The 17,176-nt window shown below is 41.8% G+C and overlaps 1 protein-coding gene across 2 annotated transcripts in view; it reads right to left on the bottom strand.

Moving 5' to 3' along the window:
• The window catches only part of LOC310865124 (uncharacterized protein), a 59,715-nt gene that overhangs the window by 19,843 nt on the left and 22,696 nt on the right, over window positions 1–17,176 (bottom strand). Inside the window, exons 4-5 of one of the 2 annotated variants that reach the window (XM_083774129.1) lie at window positions 12,880–13,009; window positions 2,721–3,532 (exon numbers count right to left, since the gene is read on the bottom strand). In XM_083774129.1, the coding sequence (XP_083630255.1) occupies window positions 2,721–3,532; window positions 12,880–12,958 (891 nt within the window). In that variant the 5' untranslated portion in view covers window positions 12,959–13,009. The remainder of the gene's footprint in view (window positions 1–2,720; window positions 3,533–12,879; window positions 13,010–17,176) is intronic. The other variant, XM_083774130.1, reaches the window with a different exon arrangement.

Here is a 17,176-nt window from a genome sequence, read left to right as displayed (position 1 = left end):
GGACGGCTAAACAAGTCCATATGATCCGAGGCTATTTTCCTGACGTTAGAAATACATCTGCTATGTGCCATACAGCTCCATCTCTGAGTCAGGCTGTGTTTTGTTGTTAAGGCAACATATTTTGTTTGACAGGCAACTAAGTAACTGCCAAAGCAAGGTCACTACTGTGTGTTCATCTTGCACATAAAAACTGCAGAGAAATATGGAATGAAAAAAATTGATGGAATGAAGTGAAGGGGAAAAGCCCTTGATGTTCGCTTAAAAAAAGGTTCCTTCTTCCTTGGACCACTGAGATTCATTTTAGCAGGCAAAGGAATTACATTATTAGCTGTGGTGACAAGTGACTATAACGGACGGCTACCTGCCTGTCAGCAATGTACCCCTAAAGAAGGCTGAGGTGGGCCCCCTAAAAAACGCCACTGCTCGCAGTTCCCTCACAGAGGCCCCAGACATCTATAAAAGGGCCTTTATCTGGGTAAATATGTGAGTAATTTGAGCTATTTGACACCTGTTTGATGCGTCTAGGTAGGCCGCCAAGATTTGGGCTTGGAGAGCAGGCAGGGCGCAGATGAGAGAGGGGCCGCTGGTCGGCGACAATATCGCCACAGCAATCTTCACAGTCACTCAGCACAGATGAACAGGTGCTGCATGACATGTGGGTGCAGGGGAAAGCGACCTCGCACTGTAACGCATGCCCTCTCCACCTTTCCTCCTCTGCCCACATGTAGCAGATTCTCGTGTTTTGGTTCACCCGATCCGTCGGCAAGGATGAAAGCTATGTCTTCGGTGGGGTCTCTTTGAACGCAACGTTGTTGTGAAAGGTCTTCAAGGGGAGAGATGGAGAGGATGTGTTGAGATATCTAGATATCTGCTTTGAAGTACAGTAGGGCTAGGTTAGGGAATTTAACCCCCTTCTTATTCAATGACATGGTACTGAAGGGAAGTGTACGTTATGGTAGAACTATCAAGCTCTCTCTTTGTCAAAATGTTTTTTTTTTTTTTTTTAGGATATGATAATCCTCATGTAATGTCATTATCGGTGCTCTGAGAAATCGCTGAAAGGTCATCAAGGTCATCACAAGAAGAACACCACTTTCTACTCAACAATGAAAAGGTTCATTTTGGGTTAAAAGGAAATTAATCATCGACAATCTGGGGGTCTGGAGGCGCAGCCAGTTAGTGCGCCACCAACCATGTGCTTCTTGTGTGTCCTGGCGACCCAAGCAAGATCGTAATATATCACACCCACTCCCTTAGTCCCTTTGCCCTTGTTTTTTAGTCTCTCTAGTCTACACTCTCCTATCTTAAATACTATAAAGCATACATACATTATGCCAAAATAAATTCTACTTTGTTCTAGTTCCAAATAATGTAGTTATATTTTTATAATGAGATTGATGCATTAAAGGAGGACAAGCCTTTTGTTTGCATGATTTTCATCATAAAAAGCTGATTAATCCCACCACAGTCTAAAACAACAGCAGGTATTCATATGGTGAAAAACAAAAAAGTCTGTATCAAATTCATATGCTAACAGTTCTCTGTAGCAAAAGACTTAAGTGAGGCGTGAGGGTGATGCTTTCAGGACATCAAACAGGTGATTATGACAACCCATACAGCTGTCAGGTGCGCCTCTCTTAGAACCCACTGTTTCTTTTTCCAGTTCAGACATGAAGAAGCCAGATGTCTATATTTTCACCCCATGAGATGAATGAAAATCACGGGTCTTTTACTATCAAGCTTTGATTAGGGAGCATGCTGCTACTGCCGGCATGAATGAGTACAGTCGCTTTATTGTCATGCCCTTTGGGAACAAGCAGCAGGTCTGAGACTGATAATATAACTCGCCTCAAATTAAGCCACATTTTATACAATGTTATATTATACATCGTTCGACAGTGTCCCGCAAAAGTAACGAGAAATTTGGAAAATCCAGGAAAATCATTTCGAATCTTTAACATTTCCCGCTTATAATATAAATTACAAGTCCAAAATAGGGACGCCTGGTTTGCAGTGGTTTAAAGCATTTTGTTCTGAGGTGGCAATACTGAAGAAAATATCCAATGACTTCAGGCTCTTTGCTTGTAATCATACCCTGAAATAAACTGCGGGAAATACATCAACTCCCATAATCTTATTTTGCTAGCAATGAGATAATTAGCTGGTGACATAAGCTGGGAAGAGTTGGTAATTAGAGATAATGACAGAGGTCCTAAAATATCTTTGCTGTTCACCCAAAAGGGCTTTCCTCAAGTCAAGTCCCTGCCACTTTGTAGGAAATCCGAATAGCCCTATCCAATTGCCCTTGGGCAACAACATCGTAAGTAAGCACTGTGATACAATAACACTGTGACGTCCTGTGTGACGACGTGGAGAAATTAGTAATAGTTTATAAGCGGTTTAAATGTCTTTGTATCCATTTGAAGGTCTGCGTCATGATCTGGGCAAATCCCATTTTTTTAATTATCACTTTGAAGTATCTGATTTATCTTACCATTTATGGTAAGTGAGATCAAATAAAATAAATAAATTAAAAACTATTCACAGTACAAAAGAACCACATCAGTGATTTAAGCAGACTGAAAGTTTTAGAAGTCCCTCCAAACGGGCCCTAATTTTTTTATGGGCTGTTACATAAGTGTGTAAATAAGACATGGGAAGCATCTGCATATTTGCAAGCAAGAATTTTGAGTAAACATGTTAAGACAAACAGTTCTCACCTCACTGATTCTGCAGCATTCCTCCATGTATTCCTCCAGGCTGTCACCGGTGGTGCTTTTTCTCCGGTGCTGCTCCTCAAAGCCAGCTCCCGTCGAGTCATCAGAGGCCCCCACTGAGCATCGGCTGCTAGGCCTGCTGTGCTCCGAGCAAGCCCTTTCAGTCACATTATTATTTTCCTCAACCTGTTCCGAGTTCTCTATAATTGTTTCAGTGGTGTCTCCCAAAGCTCTGTACTGGGCCTCACCCTCGGTTATGTGCAGTTCTACCCTCTCAGGGGAGCAGGGTTCCACTGACTTGACAAGCGCACCGTCCTGAGCGTCAAACGTCGTACATGGAGGATTATCATTCGAGTTCCCCGTCTCTGCAGTGTCAGAGTCCTGTTGTTTTGTGTGTAGTGTGTCGGGTATAATGTCACTAGTGTTCAAGTGGCAGGAGTCGCAGGAGGACTCTCGACTGTGAACCACGAAGCTCTGCTCAGAGCCTGTTGGCGTTGAGGGAGAGTTAGCTCCACTGGGTAGTTCCACCCCAGAGTCCTCCGACTCAAACTTGTACAGCCGAGGCAGCTGGGAGTCCGAGAACATGGCTGCCAGGTAGTCCCTGCTGGTTTCCATCAAAGGCTGTCCAGGAATGTTGTCAAGGTGGGAGTTCACCTCTGAGGCTTTGGTGGGTTCTGAGATGTCCTGCTCACAGGCCGACACGGTGGAGATCGTGGACACAGAGTCATCCAACATCAGGAGCTTCTCATGAACGTTGTTGAAGAGTTTCATTTTGGTAAGCACGACCTCACTGTCCAGCACCATGTCCCCTTTCCCTGTGAAGAGCAGAGAAAGAAAACAGAAATGTACTTACATGTACACCCTATTGCATACATTACATGGGCTGTCAGTTTGCACAGTTTCGACTCAAGTATCCTTGAATTATCCACAATGAAATGAAAGACCTCGAAATACCTGCGTTTGAGCCAAAATGTATGTGTTGCAAAGGCACGACCGTGGTAATTTTGACATGTCACAGAATCTTCCCATGCCATTCAGTATCATGATCACTGTCATTAAGCATGTTAGCCTGTAAAAGATATGTTGAGAACAAAAACATGAACTGTAACAGTTCAGGGACATTAAACATGCCCTGGCCTGTTTTATGAGGGGGCTGATCGTGTGCCTCTTCCAACGGATTCACGGTTGCATGTATGTCCAATTCCTTTGACCAGACTGGTGTACTAGAAAAATATACATCTAGAGTCCAGAGTCAGCCAAGTATCCACTGCTGAAACCTGAGGATTTACACTTAAGGCTATACAATCCTGCATTCTTTGCCTCGGGGGCACAAATATACGGCAGGAGACACACTAACTGTCAGTGTCCCCAATACCTGACTGTCTGGCTTTGATCTAGAGCTCCAGTTAATACCATTAGAGGGAGCAGTCATATGTGTCCTCTCCTCTTACTCGCTGCAGGCAATCTGATAGGCTCCCTGTCAATCAAATATTCATTCTTTCCTTTTCCAAACTTTTGGAAGTTGAAGAAAATACATTTTCCCTGGGAAAATCCTGGGGTTCTGATTAAACAATGACGTATTATTTATTTAAGTCTAATGGGGCATACTAAACATAGCTCTTCTGGAATTAGGTAACCCCAGTCCGTTTGATCACACCTCAACAATAGAGGAGGTTTGGCGACTTCCTGCTGGTTGAATCGGAGATCACGCCAAGCCAAATTTGAGATTAAAAAATGTCTTTGAAGTTATAAGTCCTGCACTTTCATCCTCTGTTGAGGGGAACTTTAGAAAAGGGAGTTTATTTTGCAGGGAATGTTCTGGAAATCATGTTGTGGGAATTTGAATGGGATGAGAGTATTTGGATTATTGCTAGTTGGGCCCTGGAAAGCAACAGCAGAAGAAGGAGTTGTGGTTGGGCGATTTGTGTATGTGTAAACACTCTGGGTGGAATATATTCCTTGTAGTTTAAATGAGGCACTGAGGCAGGCGGATGTTGTGATTATGAGGGGAGTTGGCACACAGTGAATGATGAATGATTTGTTGGAGAAGTTAATTAATAGAAACTCTCAGGATAATACGATATCCCCACTGTCCTCTGATTGGCAGGAAATGACCTCACCGGGTTCAATAAACTACACAGCTTTGAATGGATGGGCGGTTTTGATTCAGTGAAAATATCCTGTGGCGAAATACCTGAAGCAAATAATATTACATTACATTTCAAAGCAGCAAACTGTAGCGATGGAAATCTTTAGGATATAGGATTACATACTGTTTTAGTACTCATCAATCAGAATCTCTTGATATGATTTCAAAGTCAATAACGAAACAGAGGTGCGGCCATGTTTTCCCACTGGGTCGGACACAAAAACAATCCCTGTTGTGATAACAGTGTTGTTGGATAGGCCTTAAAACCTCTGCCAAAATAATGATTGTGGGGTCTTGTTGGGAAATAACGGGTTGGGGTCTGGATCGAGTCTTATCCCATTCTAAGCACGGACAGTGTTTTCCCAGAGTGGTTCAAGGTAGCACTGTGGCCACAACACACTTCAAATGAGTTTCGACACAAACTGCACTTTTCCAACTATGCTAGGAAAATATTAAATTGCATACTGGTGTAGAACTCATGTCACAGGATAATCTACAAATAGATCTGTTCAGGTGAAATGATAGCTGTAATGTCCTTTTAATATCCGTTTAACACTTTTAGACCACAACAGACTTTTTGGAGACAATTTACTGTAACAGGTGTGTTTATTTTCATATGGTTGTAGTTTGAGTTACATCCCTGTTGCTTTATTTCCATATAGAGATGATGCTGCGCACATATTTCTTTTCAAATGAAGTCTGGCCACTGTGAGGCTAAATGAATGGAGCCTTAATTTAAATAAATATGCAGATGAATCTCTGTGTTGATTTTATTATACAACACCACTAATTGGTTTTCATTTAAACTAATTGCATGTGGTGAGGTACCACACACTGTGTGAGTAGTGTGTCTCACTGTATTGCTGTGTGACATACATTTGTCTCATCATCATCATCATCATTATCATCATTATCATCATCATCAGTCCTATGCGTCTGATGCTGCAGTACTGTACATGTGGAATACATCACAACGGATTAACTCGATTTAATGCTTCTCACAGCAAAAATATTTTTCAGCAGAGGCTAGAGAACCCATTTCCTGTTTGCACTGAATGCAGAAATCTATTGCTTTCAGCTATGTATGCTTTAGTTTATGGAGAGCATTGGGGTGGACGAAAAAACACAACACCGCCAAATCAACCATTGTTTACAGCGATTACCTCACAGCAGGCAGTGAATGAGCAAGCTCATTGTGTGTTTATTCTTGAGGTAACCCAAGTCATTCTTCACTGCCTCTTGAGAAATACCTCTAACAGCACTAAAAGCCAAAGAATGATGTAACTAACTTCTCTGAATAGTCTGCCCCCATCAAAACAATAGTAGTGAAATGCAAAATACACAGATAAATATATATGTCTAGCTATATAGACCAAGTTTAAGTACACTGTCCATTGCCATTTGCCACTCTTCATTATTCCACTCTCAAAACATGAACAACTTCAGAAAGTACTTTCCAACGATGAGGTACCAAGCGATAGAGCATGTAGAACAAAATGCCAAGCATAAGCCAGGCTACAAGGATACTGTGCTGTGAATGTGAAGAACTAATTTAAACATATTTGTAACAGAAGAGCACCCTGATAAGACTGTAAGCCCAAAGGAGAGGTGTGAAGCCTTAAAACCCATGTCCACCCTCTTCAACTGTATGGCACACATAATTGTCTGCATCAAGTCCGTCTGCGGTTAGTCATGTGTTATCAGTGCTGGGCTAATGAGAAGTGTTGTGTATCACCCAGTGACTGGTGATAAAATAAGGAGGGTTCAAGAGCAGGACTGATAGCCCACTGTACAATGTCTGCCACATATATACAGTAGTTAGCGGTGGAATTTAAACATAATGCTATACAAATAAATGCTATCAAGGATGTGAAGGATGGCAGTATTATAGTAGACAAATACAATATACAATGTGTTCCTTTGAACCAAAATGAAATTGTAAATTTAAAGTTTGAAGACACCTGCAGGTATTCAGTCTATAAACATATGTCATTTTAACATTGTCGTGAATGACATTAGTAAGCATTATCAGATTGTATTACGCGGCTTGGTTGAATGCTTGATTCTGATTGGTCAATCGCTGAATTCAGTGGTGTTATTTCTGGATAACACACCGCTCTGCTCTGCAATGGCACCCTTTTCACTTTGGCCTATTATAGCACCACCAGGAGGCCACAACCTGACCTGTCCTGGTGGAGACCTGTGCCCCGAGGGGCACTTTATTAATTTATTAATCAATTTATGCATTAAGTAGCCGTGTAATAAGCGGGATAATGCATGGCTAGGTGGTCATTGTTTATATATCAACCATGACCACCTAGCCATGCATTATCCCTTATATGTTTGCCAATTTGCAGTGAACGCATAGTTGTTTCCCCACAATACCAGTAATTGAGAACGCTGCCAGCCAGTGTGCTTGAAGGTAGTGGTGAAAAGTAACTCAAGTACTGAACATACGTAAGTACAATTTGGAGGTACTTTTACTTTACATTTTGAACGTAGGCCTTTTACTTGTAACAGAGTATTCTACATTGTGGTATTGCTACTTCTACTTAAGTACTTCTTCTAACGATGCTTGCAGGTCAGTCAATTAAAGTCAGCAAGTAGACTTTTGCAGCAAAGTGAGACGCATTGTCAAAGTGCCAAGGCCCCAAACACAGGACAAAGAGTACGTTTGATGGTTGTTGGTGGCATGCTTTCATCAGGTCATTGTTCACGAACAAAAGTCAATCTGCATTCTAAATCCCCATGGATTTTTCATTTAACAACCTGTAGACCTGGCTGCCCTCACGGGAGAGATCAAACAGGAACTCGCCAAGCACCACGCAGCCTGGAATCTCAATAATGTAATATATTGTAAAGTACCTTGCCAGGAGTATGATGGGATATACAAACAACAGAATGTAGGTCACGGCTATCTTAAACGGATATGAAATGGATGGGGAGTTTGTTTGTTTATTTCTTTCTTTCTCTATAAATCATTCCTTAACACACTCTAAACTCAACTATTTTTCACACAGCAGTTACAGTGATGTACAGTACTGTAGGTGTATTCTGTTTAATTTAGTTTGCCTCATTCCAGACAGTACACATATAACTTCCATAGTTCTATTATTCATAATGAATCAATCATTATGGTGGTTGGGAAAATCTTCCATCATTGGATTGATTAGTCTTCTTCTCCTGATTAAGATAATCATTATTGTTAACCCATTATAGGCGGGAACCCCTTTTTGTAACCCTACCCTTCTGGACGGGAACCCCTTTTGGGGTTCGAAATCTGTACAGTATGTACAGTAATCAAAATGTAACGTTTTTCAGAAACCTTAGGTCAGGATTTAGAAGGTGTTTTTAGAATCAGCCTCAGACCAAAATGGCTTTTAAAAGCTGATTTATTTTCAGTGACAACACACCCAAAGAATTTCTGTTCAACACCAAGAATGTGTGGAAGAGGGGAAAAAAGATAGAATAGAATCTGAACACCCTGTAATTAATTAAGGGCAAAATGACAGCAGAATGTTCCTTCGAGGAATAAACTCAAGTTGAGCTCTTCATTCCATTGCTACCTCCTCAATTCTTCCACACAGTGCAGGAAGACGTAGGCTACCCAGTGTCTTTTACTTACAGTAAGTGGTTAATGTATGGTTTGTTTTAATAATGTAAGCAACTTGTAACTAAAGCTGTCAAATAATTGTAAAAAGTACAATATATGCCTCTTATGTACCTGTACACAAGATGGAACAATAAAGTACAACATTGAACCTTGAACATTGAACCTCTGAGATGTAGTGGAGTAGTTCAAAGTATCAAAATTGTACTCAAGTACAGAACTTGAGTTACTTTCCAAAACTGCTTCCACAAATGTATTCTGTGACAGTCTTTTCATGTGCATCACAGGTAGACAATAAGAAGACCAGGTTGACTTTAATTACACACTGCAATCACCTTGTCAACCCAGCTGTGTAATCTGACATTCTGCCATTGTGATACAATCCCTTAATTCCCTGCAGTCACTTCCACGCAATCGGCAACAACTGCACAGGTGTCGTCAGACTCGTCACTGTCATCATCCGCACCAAACAACACAAACAGATATCCTGTCCTGTGTAATTGTCTGCGCTGGCTGAGTCAGCCTATTTCCAGTCTCTGTCTGACTAAAACCCACAACATATAATTACCAATGGTCCACCCCCAACCCACCCAACCCCCCGCCACCCCCCAACGACTCATCCTAAGCTTCAGGTATGTCTGTAAAAAGAAAAAAAGAAAAAGAAAAAAGACTCTCAGCCATTTCCCATAATATTAATTTCACATTCCAGACACTGCTAATGTCACCATTCAAGTGAGCCAAATACTTTTCCCCCTGGAAAGCGGGCTGCTCAGTGATTTCAAGAATGGGGAGTTTTAGTAAAGTCGGTGGATTGCCCTGTTGCCCTCCCAGATGCCTTGAGCCCTGGTCCACTGAAAGAACAAAGGCCTAAGCTGCCTGGAAGGCTGTCACTCCCTCACAGAGGGAAAACAGCACCTGTGCCAGGGGACTGCCAGAGGCGGTCGGGTAGGGTATGCATATCCCCTCCTCTCATGTGCGCACATGCGTGCGTGCATGCATGCAGGTGCGTGTGTGTGTGTGCGCACACTGAACAGCAAATGTCTGAGTGCTAATTTAACCCTTAAAGTGTAAAGATTATTGCCCCCAGGCAATTGATATCAACATTACTACACTTTCAGAGTTTGCACAGCAGATAAGATACAGATAATTATGATCTCTGCTCTGCTCCTTTCACTCAAACTTCACATTCTAACCTAAATCATTCTCCTGAACAGGCCAAGGTGTTGTACGTGACAATAAGTAGGTTGTACTGTACTCCTGAATGTCTTCATAGAGGTGTGTACTGCTGCCTACCCATCTCTAAAGCAAAAGGCAGGTTTTGGGAAGTCCACAAGTCCTGGAGCCAAGGCAAGCATAAGCCCTGGGGCTAAACTGTTAGCTTAGTTGCCCCCTTGGTTCCTGAGTGGAAAGGTCAAAAACAGGCCACAACATGTTGGTTATTTTTACGGCCAAAGGGGATTATTGGTATGTCAGCTCCCTGTTAGAAGTTTTGGGTTTTCGCTGGTGAAGACTACTGACCACTGGTCCTACTGTACTGTACTATGGTATGCTAGTGCAAGGCTGCAAGCTGGCCACCAGAAAAAGTGGAACTTTTGTGGTAGTGGAAATACTAAGGGATTAACCACCATTTGTCTGTTAACGACTTAAAACCCTTCGATTATTAGTTTGCCTGAGTACCCCAGGTTAAACCTTCTTATTTCAACACCAAATCTCTCCACCCCAAAATAGGGATGCTAGAGTTCATGTGGTTTAACTTTAACTTCTATGATAAAATAATAAGCAATTTCATGACAAGCTTCACAAGTGATATAAATAATACAATAATAACCCCCAAACTGAGATTGTAGATGTAGACCATTCATACACATTGAGTCTTAGAACCAGCAATCAACAGGGCTTCCAAAACAAAGTAGCATCATTTTCTTGTGCCCGAGGTGCCAGAGCATCTCAGGTGACACAAACCAGATGTCCTGTCTGATGAGGTGTAACATACCACCACACACCTTCTCCCTGTCCCCCCCGTCCTCCATCTCTCACTCATCCCTGAAAACGCCTGGAGAAGCAGCATACATCACAAGTCCCATACATTGCTCAGCTGAGATTGTCTGTTTCCATCTCTTCCCTGACCATGGCGTTGTCAGACCCATGGACGCTTCCCAGACTCCCCGTCTATCAATGCAAGCTAACGGGGCCTGCGACCCCGGCCTCTCCTATCAGACAACATTGCGATAAGGCAAGAATGTGCAGGAGCGCTGTAACTCAAGTCAAGAAGGCTCCTTCGGGCTAATTTCCCCCGACAGCTTGTAGTTTACTCAACCCATAAATATATTAAAAACAGACTTTTTCCTAGAACCGTTTTCAACTTGACACTGTGCAAGCCCTGAAGCTAATATTTGCCTTTAGCATTACAAGCTTAATTAAATTAAAACCCTTGACCATTAATATAACCAACAACTTCATTAGATAAAGGGGCCCTGTGGTCTGTCTGGTCAGGTCAGATGACCAGGGAGAAGATAATGTGCCCCATGTCATATGTTACTACTTTCTTTACTTCAATATCAAAATGCCTGAGTTCTGATTCACTTCTCCACAAGGTGAATCTGTATATCACAAAATTCCAGCACATCTATGTCAGTTTTGACATATTTCAGGGTATTAGTCAGTCACACAGTGATGATTTAGTAATGTAAAAAAGGGCGTCATCCGGAATGGTCGAATGGTGCAGAGTAATTTCCTCCTTCCAGGAAATTATGAATATCAAATTAACACTTTTTTGTTTTTCATTGTTCGTCTCTCTCACCAGGAGAGCATTATGCAGTGTAGTTTCATCCAAGTTCAGTTCCTTAAGACGACTCCCCACCCTGAAACCTAAACAGTGATCGAGTGACAACAGTGATTCGCAAGAATATGCAAATAAAAATTGTGCCTCAATGTACTGTACACAATGTAAGTGTTGTCTTTACAATGGCCCTTTTCTTCCTCCTCCAAGTACCATGGCAAACAACGTCATGACTGTCAGGGAGGGCTGGGAGTCACTTTAACAACGGCAACAATGAGTAGAACTCTCTGTTTTTCTCTCTTTCTCTCCCTCCCATAACAATACAGCCGGAGGAGCTGAGGCAACAACGCTGCAGCTCAGCAGGTGTCGAGGCTGCACTGTACATATAATAAACTGAGATTGTTATCTGATCAATGTTCAATGGAATGCAGAGGAACCTGAAGGCAGCATTATATAAAGGGATGATAATGAGAACTCCTGGTGGATCACAGATATTTCCTTGAGTTTGTCTAAGAGCATCACTCATACAATTAATTTAAGTGTACTTAAAAGCATACTTCTGCTTGCTACATTAGCTATTCAAGGCTTAACCTATATGCCCACTATTGATCTGAACATATTTTTTTATCATGAAACACAAAGTGTAGCATTATATAAGTCATTATGTGATTGTTTTGTATACGGGCTGTCAAACGTGCTCATGTTACAGTAGGCATGCGAAGCAGGGAGTGCACCAATTATATTCCACCTCTGCTCAGAATGAACCACCACACATAAAGACACTTCATATGACTTACTTTTTAACAACTCTCCAGAAAGGGACTTTTACAACTCATTAAATTCATGAAACAAGCCTTCTTTATGCCATTTGTACCAGACCAGACAATCCCTTTAAAAACATTGTAATGAACAATCAGGGGCAGATGTAGAATGGGAATGTGTCGTAAAAGCTAATTTTCTCTCTTCCAAATGTTAAAGCAATTGGCTTTACCACTCTTTAGAAACAAAAGCAATTATGTAGTCTGCAGAAGTAATTACAGCCTTATGTGAAGAGCTGACTATAATATAGTCAGCTCTTCACATAAGGCTAATTATGGGCCACAATGTGATGAAATTGGTGCCACTACAAGAAAAGCAGTCTATAGTACATTTGATTCATATTAAACACACCTGTTGACTGAGTCACAACTAAATAACTCCCCATCCCGTCCCACACAGAATCTTTACTCAATCTATCCATCACAGCTATGCATCACCCAGTATCCCCCAGTAGCTGGCATCCAGCATCTCCAGTAAATCAGCCCTCTGTTTGCTGAAACAAATGCCCTGCACATGCCAAGCAAAACAAATGGCTGTTTGTAGACGGGGGAGCCAGTCGTCTATGTGATGAGGGGATTTGTCTGAGGATGAAAGCCTGGCACTTAAAGCAGCAACGCTTGTGTTTAAAAGAAAAAGAAAAAGAAAAAACACCTTGAGGCTGAAATTATAGCTTCTTCCCCGACCACAGCTACTCATCCTGCAGACGCTCAAATTACAATCTGTGATGGGAAACCCGGTTGGCACAGATTAGACTGGCAAAACAGCAAACACAAACAGGTTGTTCTGGAATGGGACAGTACTGTACCTTTCCTCCAAGGAGACAGGATGGAGAAAGACTTCTGCCAGCTGAACACTAGACCAGCCTTTTTCTTCTTCACACTCATGGTGTATAAAAAAAATAATCCCAATTCTTCAAAGACTTAAATCGGTCCCTTCTGTGAAAATTTTAAACAAAACAAGCAAAAGAAAAATAAAGCACTTCCTCAAAGCATCCACATGATCTATTGGTTGTTGTGAATCATTTCACTGGTAGAGGAACAACTCGAAAGCTTCACTTGTGGTGGAGGCATCTGTTGTCAGAGGTTACAGCTAGGATGGTGTCCCTAAATAGGGTCATAGTGCCAGCCTGTTTCCTTGCCTGCCTGCTGGTCTCTCTAGGAAGGCGTATTGCTCCCTACATCTAGAGTGTGTGCATGCGTGTGTGTGGGACAGAGTGTGTGTGAGATTCCTCCAGCTGAGGAGAGTAAAAGGGGGCCGGGCTCCACTGGCAACACTCACACCGTCACAGGGCTGCTAGAGAGGTGTGGCACCCAGCCAGAGAGAAGGGCGGGAGACAGAGGCACAGAGGGAGTAAAGGGAGAGTCTTGGAAAGGAGGCTAGCTAGCTGAGATTTAAAATCAACCAGTGGGTGAACATGAGAATAACAGGGAGGGACACAAGAGCTGCAGAGGGCTAGAAAGGGAGGATTTAGAGAGAGCAATAGAGAAACAAGGATGTGTTTATGTACAAAAATGAAATGAAGGTGGAGGAGGATAGGGTTGATGGTCAGATAAAGCAGATATTATCACTTTTTTCCTGCCCTCCTTCCAGCACTATAGAATGTGAGAGTATGAAAAGAAACCTCCACTTCGAGAGGCTATTATACTGCACTACCGGAGAACATTAATGAACAAGGAAGTGGGAAAAATACCACCAGGAAACACATCCATGGGAAAGAAGCATAGGTCAGATCATCAGGCCTGCCTGATAAAAGATTTATATCAGTACAGTACATTTTCATTGCTGTGCTTTGTCATTGGTAATATTATACTATATTGTGTTATCCTTTTAGCCCAAATGTACGTATGGCTGTACCCATGCTATACAGTGCTATATGACTCAATGTTTATTCCTTTTTTCAAATTGTACACAGAAAAATAGGAGATGCATGAACATTTTTAATTGGATTTCTGTCTAATAAAGTATTTAAACAATCAATACGGTTTTAAGAACTTGTTAAAAACGTATTTATTTCGTCAGCATCTCAATGTTTTACTGTCTATTGTTTTGTTTCTGTTGTTTGTTTCATGCCCTTATTTTAACATGATTGTTTTACCTTGTTGTACAGCACTTTGTAATATTGTTTTGAAAGGTGCTCTATAAATAAAATGTACTTACTTACTACTGGAATTTGGAAAATAGAATAAAATGCAAAGTTATGAATGATGGTTTCACTTTTGCAGAATAAAAAGATATACAGTACAAACACCCTGAGACACCCTTGTTCATTTGTTGACGTTTGCTTTAGTTAATAATAATTAGTTACATATCATTATATGTTTCATATCAGTGATCACATGATACAAAAACATTAAAAGCATTCCAGGATATATATTAATTCAAAATATTGACTCAAGACTGGATATCATCCAGTCTGTCTTCCCCTCCTTCTTTTAAACAAGTCTTGCCTCTGCTTTTCCTTCACTGACTAGAAAAACAAAGCAAGGTAATGGAATTCATACACACCCACATACATATAGTGCAGCTGTATTACAATGGATGCAACATCTTAACTCTCTTTGTCTGCCTTTCTTTTTTCTCTCTCTCTCTCTCTCTCTCTCTCTCTCTCTCTCTCTCTCTCTCTCTCTCTCTCTCTCTCTCTCTCTCTCTCTCTCTCTCTCTCTCTCTCTCTCTCTCTCTCTCTCTCTCTCTCTCTCTCTCTCTCTCTCTCTCTCTCTCTCTCTCTCTCTCTCTCTCTCTCTCTCTCTCTCTCTCTCTCTCTCTCTCTCTCTCTCTCTCTCTCTCTCTCTCTCTCTCTCTCTCTCTCTCTCTCTCTCTCATTGTAATGGTCCATTTCAACCCAGAGGGTCTTTGGGAATCACTGCTAGAGCTACAGTAACGCTACAGTAAAGTTGAGTAACTCTGAGACTGTACTGATAAGCTGAGGATTTCTACGGTTTAGCATGTGTGTCTGTTGAGAAAACAACAATGCTGCGACATTGTTCAAATAAGTTACAAGAGTTGGTGATTTCTTCAGGGATAGTGGAGCTCATCAAGCATGTATTTGGCCACCAGGTCTATGAACTTTTTACTATGATGTAGCGAGTGCCCCCCATGATGTCATGTTGCAGCCAAGTCTATATGGACTTTTTAGTATGTCGTAGTGGGTGCCTCCCAAAGTGTGATTTTTCAGGGGCAGCTAGCCCTTCCAACGTCTGGCTTTCTGAAAAGATCTCATGTTGCAGCCAAGTCACCAAGTCACCAAGTCACAGCCACAGTGGGCAACTGGGCACCCCTCACTTCACACAAGTGTGATTTTTTATTTCTACTCTTTTTTTGAGGGACGCTTGCCCCTCTTTGCGCCAGCTTTGTGCGTACCCCATAGCGATGATTTGATTGGCAGAGAGTTTAAAAAGTGAAGATAAAAAGCCCCTCTATAGACCAGAAAGTACGCTGGCTGGCAGGCTACACCACTGCTAAACACGGGTATATTTTACCCAATGTAAAATATTCTATAAAATACTTCTCATCAAAATACTGAATATTGCAGTATAGCCTGGGCCCTGGGGTACTCTTCTTTAATATTAAAAAAATATATCACGGGGGGCCCTGACATAATAAAAAACATGGGAATTAAAAGTCACAGCAATGACCTTTTCTGATCATGCAAGAAAAGGTTTGATCCAGTTGGAGATTACAAAGCAAATCAGTCTTATTTTAAGGAATAAAACATTCTAACCAATCTGTAAAGTATGTGAATACAATATAACTGTCTAGCACATGTGCAGTGGTTGGAGCTGGTCTCCATACTAAAAATATAGAGCCTGCTGTTGGGAAGAACACCTACTGGATTACAAATAAATAACCCTGCCTGAAGCTTATGCCAATTTCTCCTTTGGTCAATGTAGGATTATCTCTTGATGTTTGATTTCCCATGTGAGAGACAAGGTTCGAATCTCGGATGTTAGGACACCGGGAGAGGACATAAAGCGTAACTTTATCGAATTTATGTTTTGCAATGTGTATCATACACATGTACAGAAATAAATTATCCCAGCTTGCTCAAGAATACAGTTTCTCAACGTACAATAAGCCTGTTGTTTTACCTTTTAGAAGTTACTACATAAAATAACCCCGATGAGAAACCAGGGCTACTCATCTTTCCCATGTCCCTGACATCTATTGTGTGTGATATTCCAAACACGTGGAAAAACAAGAAACTCTCTGGTCACGGCTGGGGATATTGTCACAGGTCAGATCATAGGATGTGTGAAGCATTGTTGGTGCCAACGCAAACAGGATTGTATTCATGGCAACCACATGAGAATGTTATTTGTGAATGCTGATGGGGGGGGGGGGAAGTGATTTTAGTTTTTCAACCGAACATTTGCAAACAGTTCTGTTGCCTTTGGATGTGAATGAGAACAGTCTCCACAGGTATCAATACTTTATGTGTAACCTAATGCCTGATTTATATTTGATTGTGCACCGTGCAGTGCACTGAAAATAGCAAGTATAAATCAAGAGTGTTATATAATATTGACAATTTGCCCAGGCTCAACTCATGTTGTTCTTTATCTTTTATTCCACAATTTTGTAACCCATTTTTCACCCGGTGCCATTTGCCTAAACTGTAATCCTGGACGCTACTCTCCCTCTGCCAACCTGAGGAGACCCCCGAACTGACCTCATGCTTACTTCAATGCATGCGGGTTGCTCACTGCAAGCCGCTTCTCATCACCTGTCAGGGGGGGGGGGGGGGGTTTCCCCTGTAGGACATAGTGTGTGGAAGGAACACGGTATTCCAACCAGCTCCTTTCCCCTCCATCAGGCACCCCAGCTGACCATAAGACACGGGGAGAACATGCAAACTCCACACAGTAAGGCCCTTTCACCGCACCTAGGGTATGGGCTCTGATGACGCAGAGATGAGAACAAACCCCCAGCGCGAATCTTCTAGCTGTGAGCGCTACCAAGAATTTGGGTTTGATTTTCACAAGGAGCAGGGTGGGGCTAAAGCACTAATCTTTAGAGCAAAAAACAATAAGATCTTATTGATTCGTTTTCAGGATAAGGGAACATTTCTGACCTGAGATATGTTGACCTACTGTAGCTATGAGTAC

The sequence above is a fragment of the Protomyctophum parallelum genome, assembly GCF_964188405.1.
Source record: "Protomyctophum parallelum genome assembly, chromosome: 10".
Lineage (NCBI taxonomy): Eukaryota > Metazoa > Chordata > Actinopteri > Myctophiformes > Myctophidae > Protomyctophum > Protomyctophum parallelum.
The sequence above is the reverse complement of the archived record's forward strand: the minus strand, read 5'-3'. Positions and strand labels throughout refer to the sequence as shown.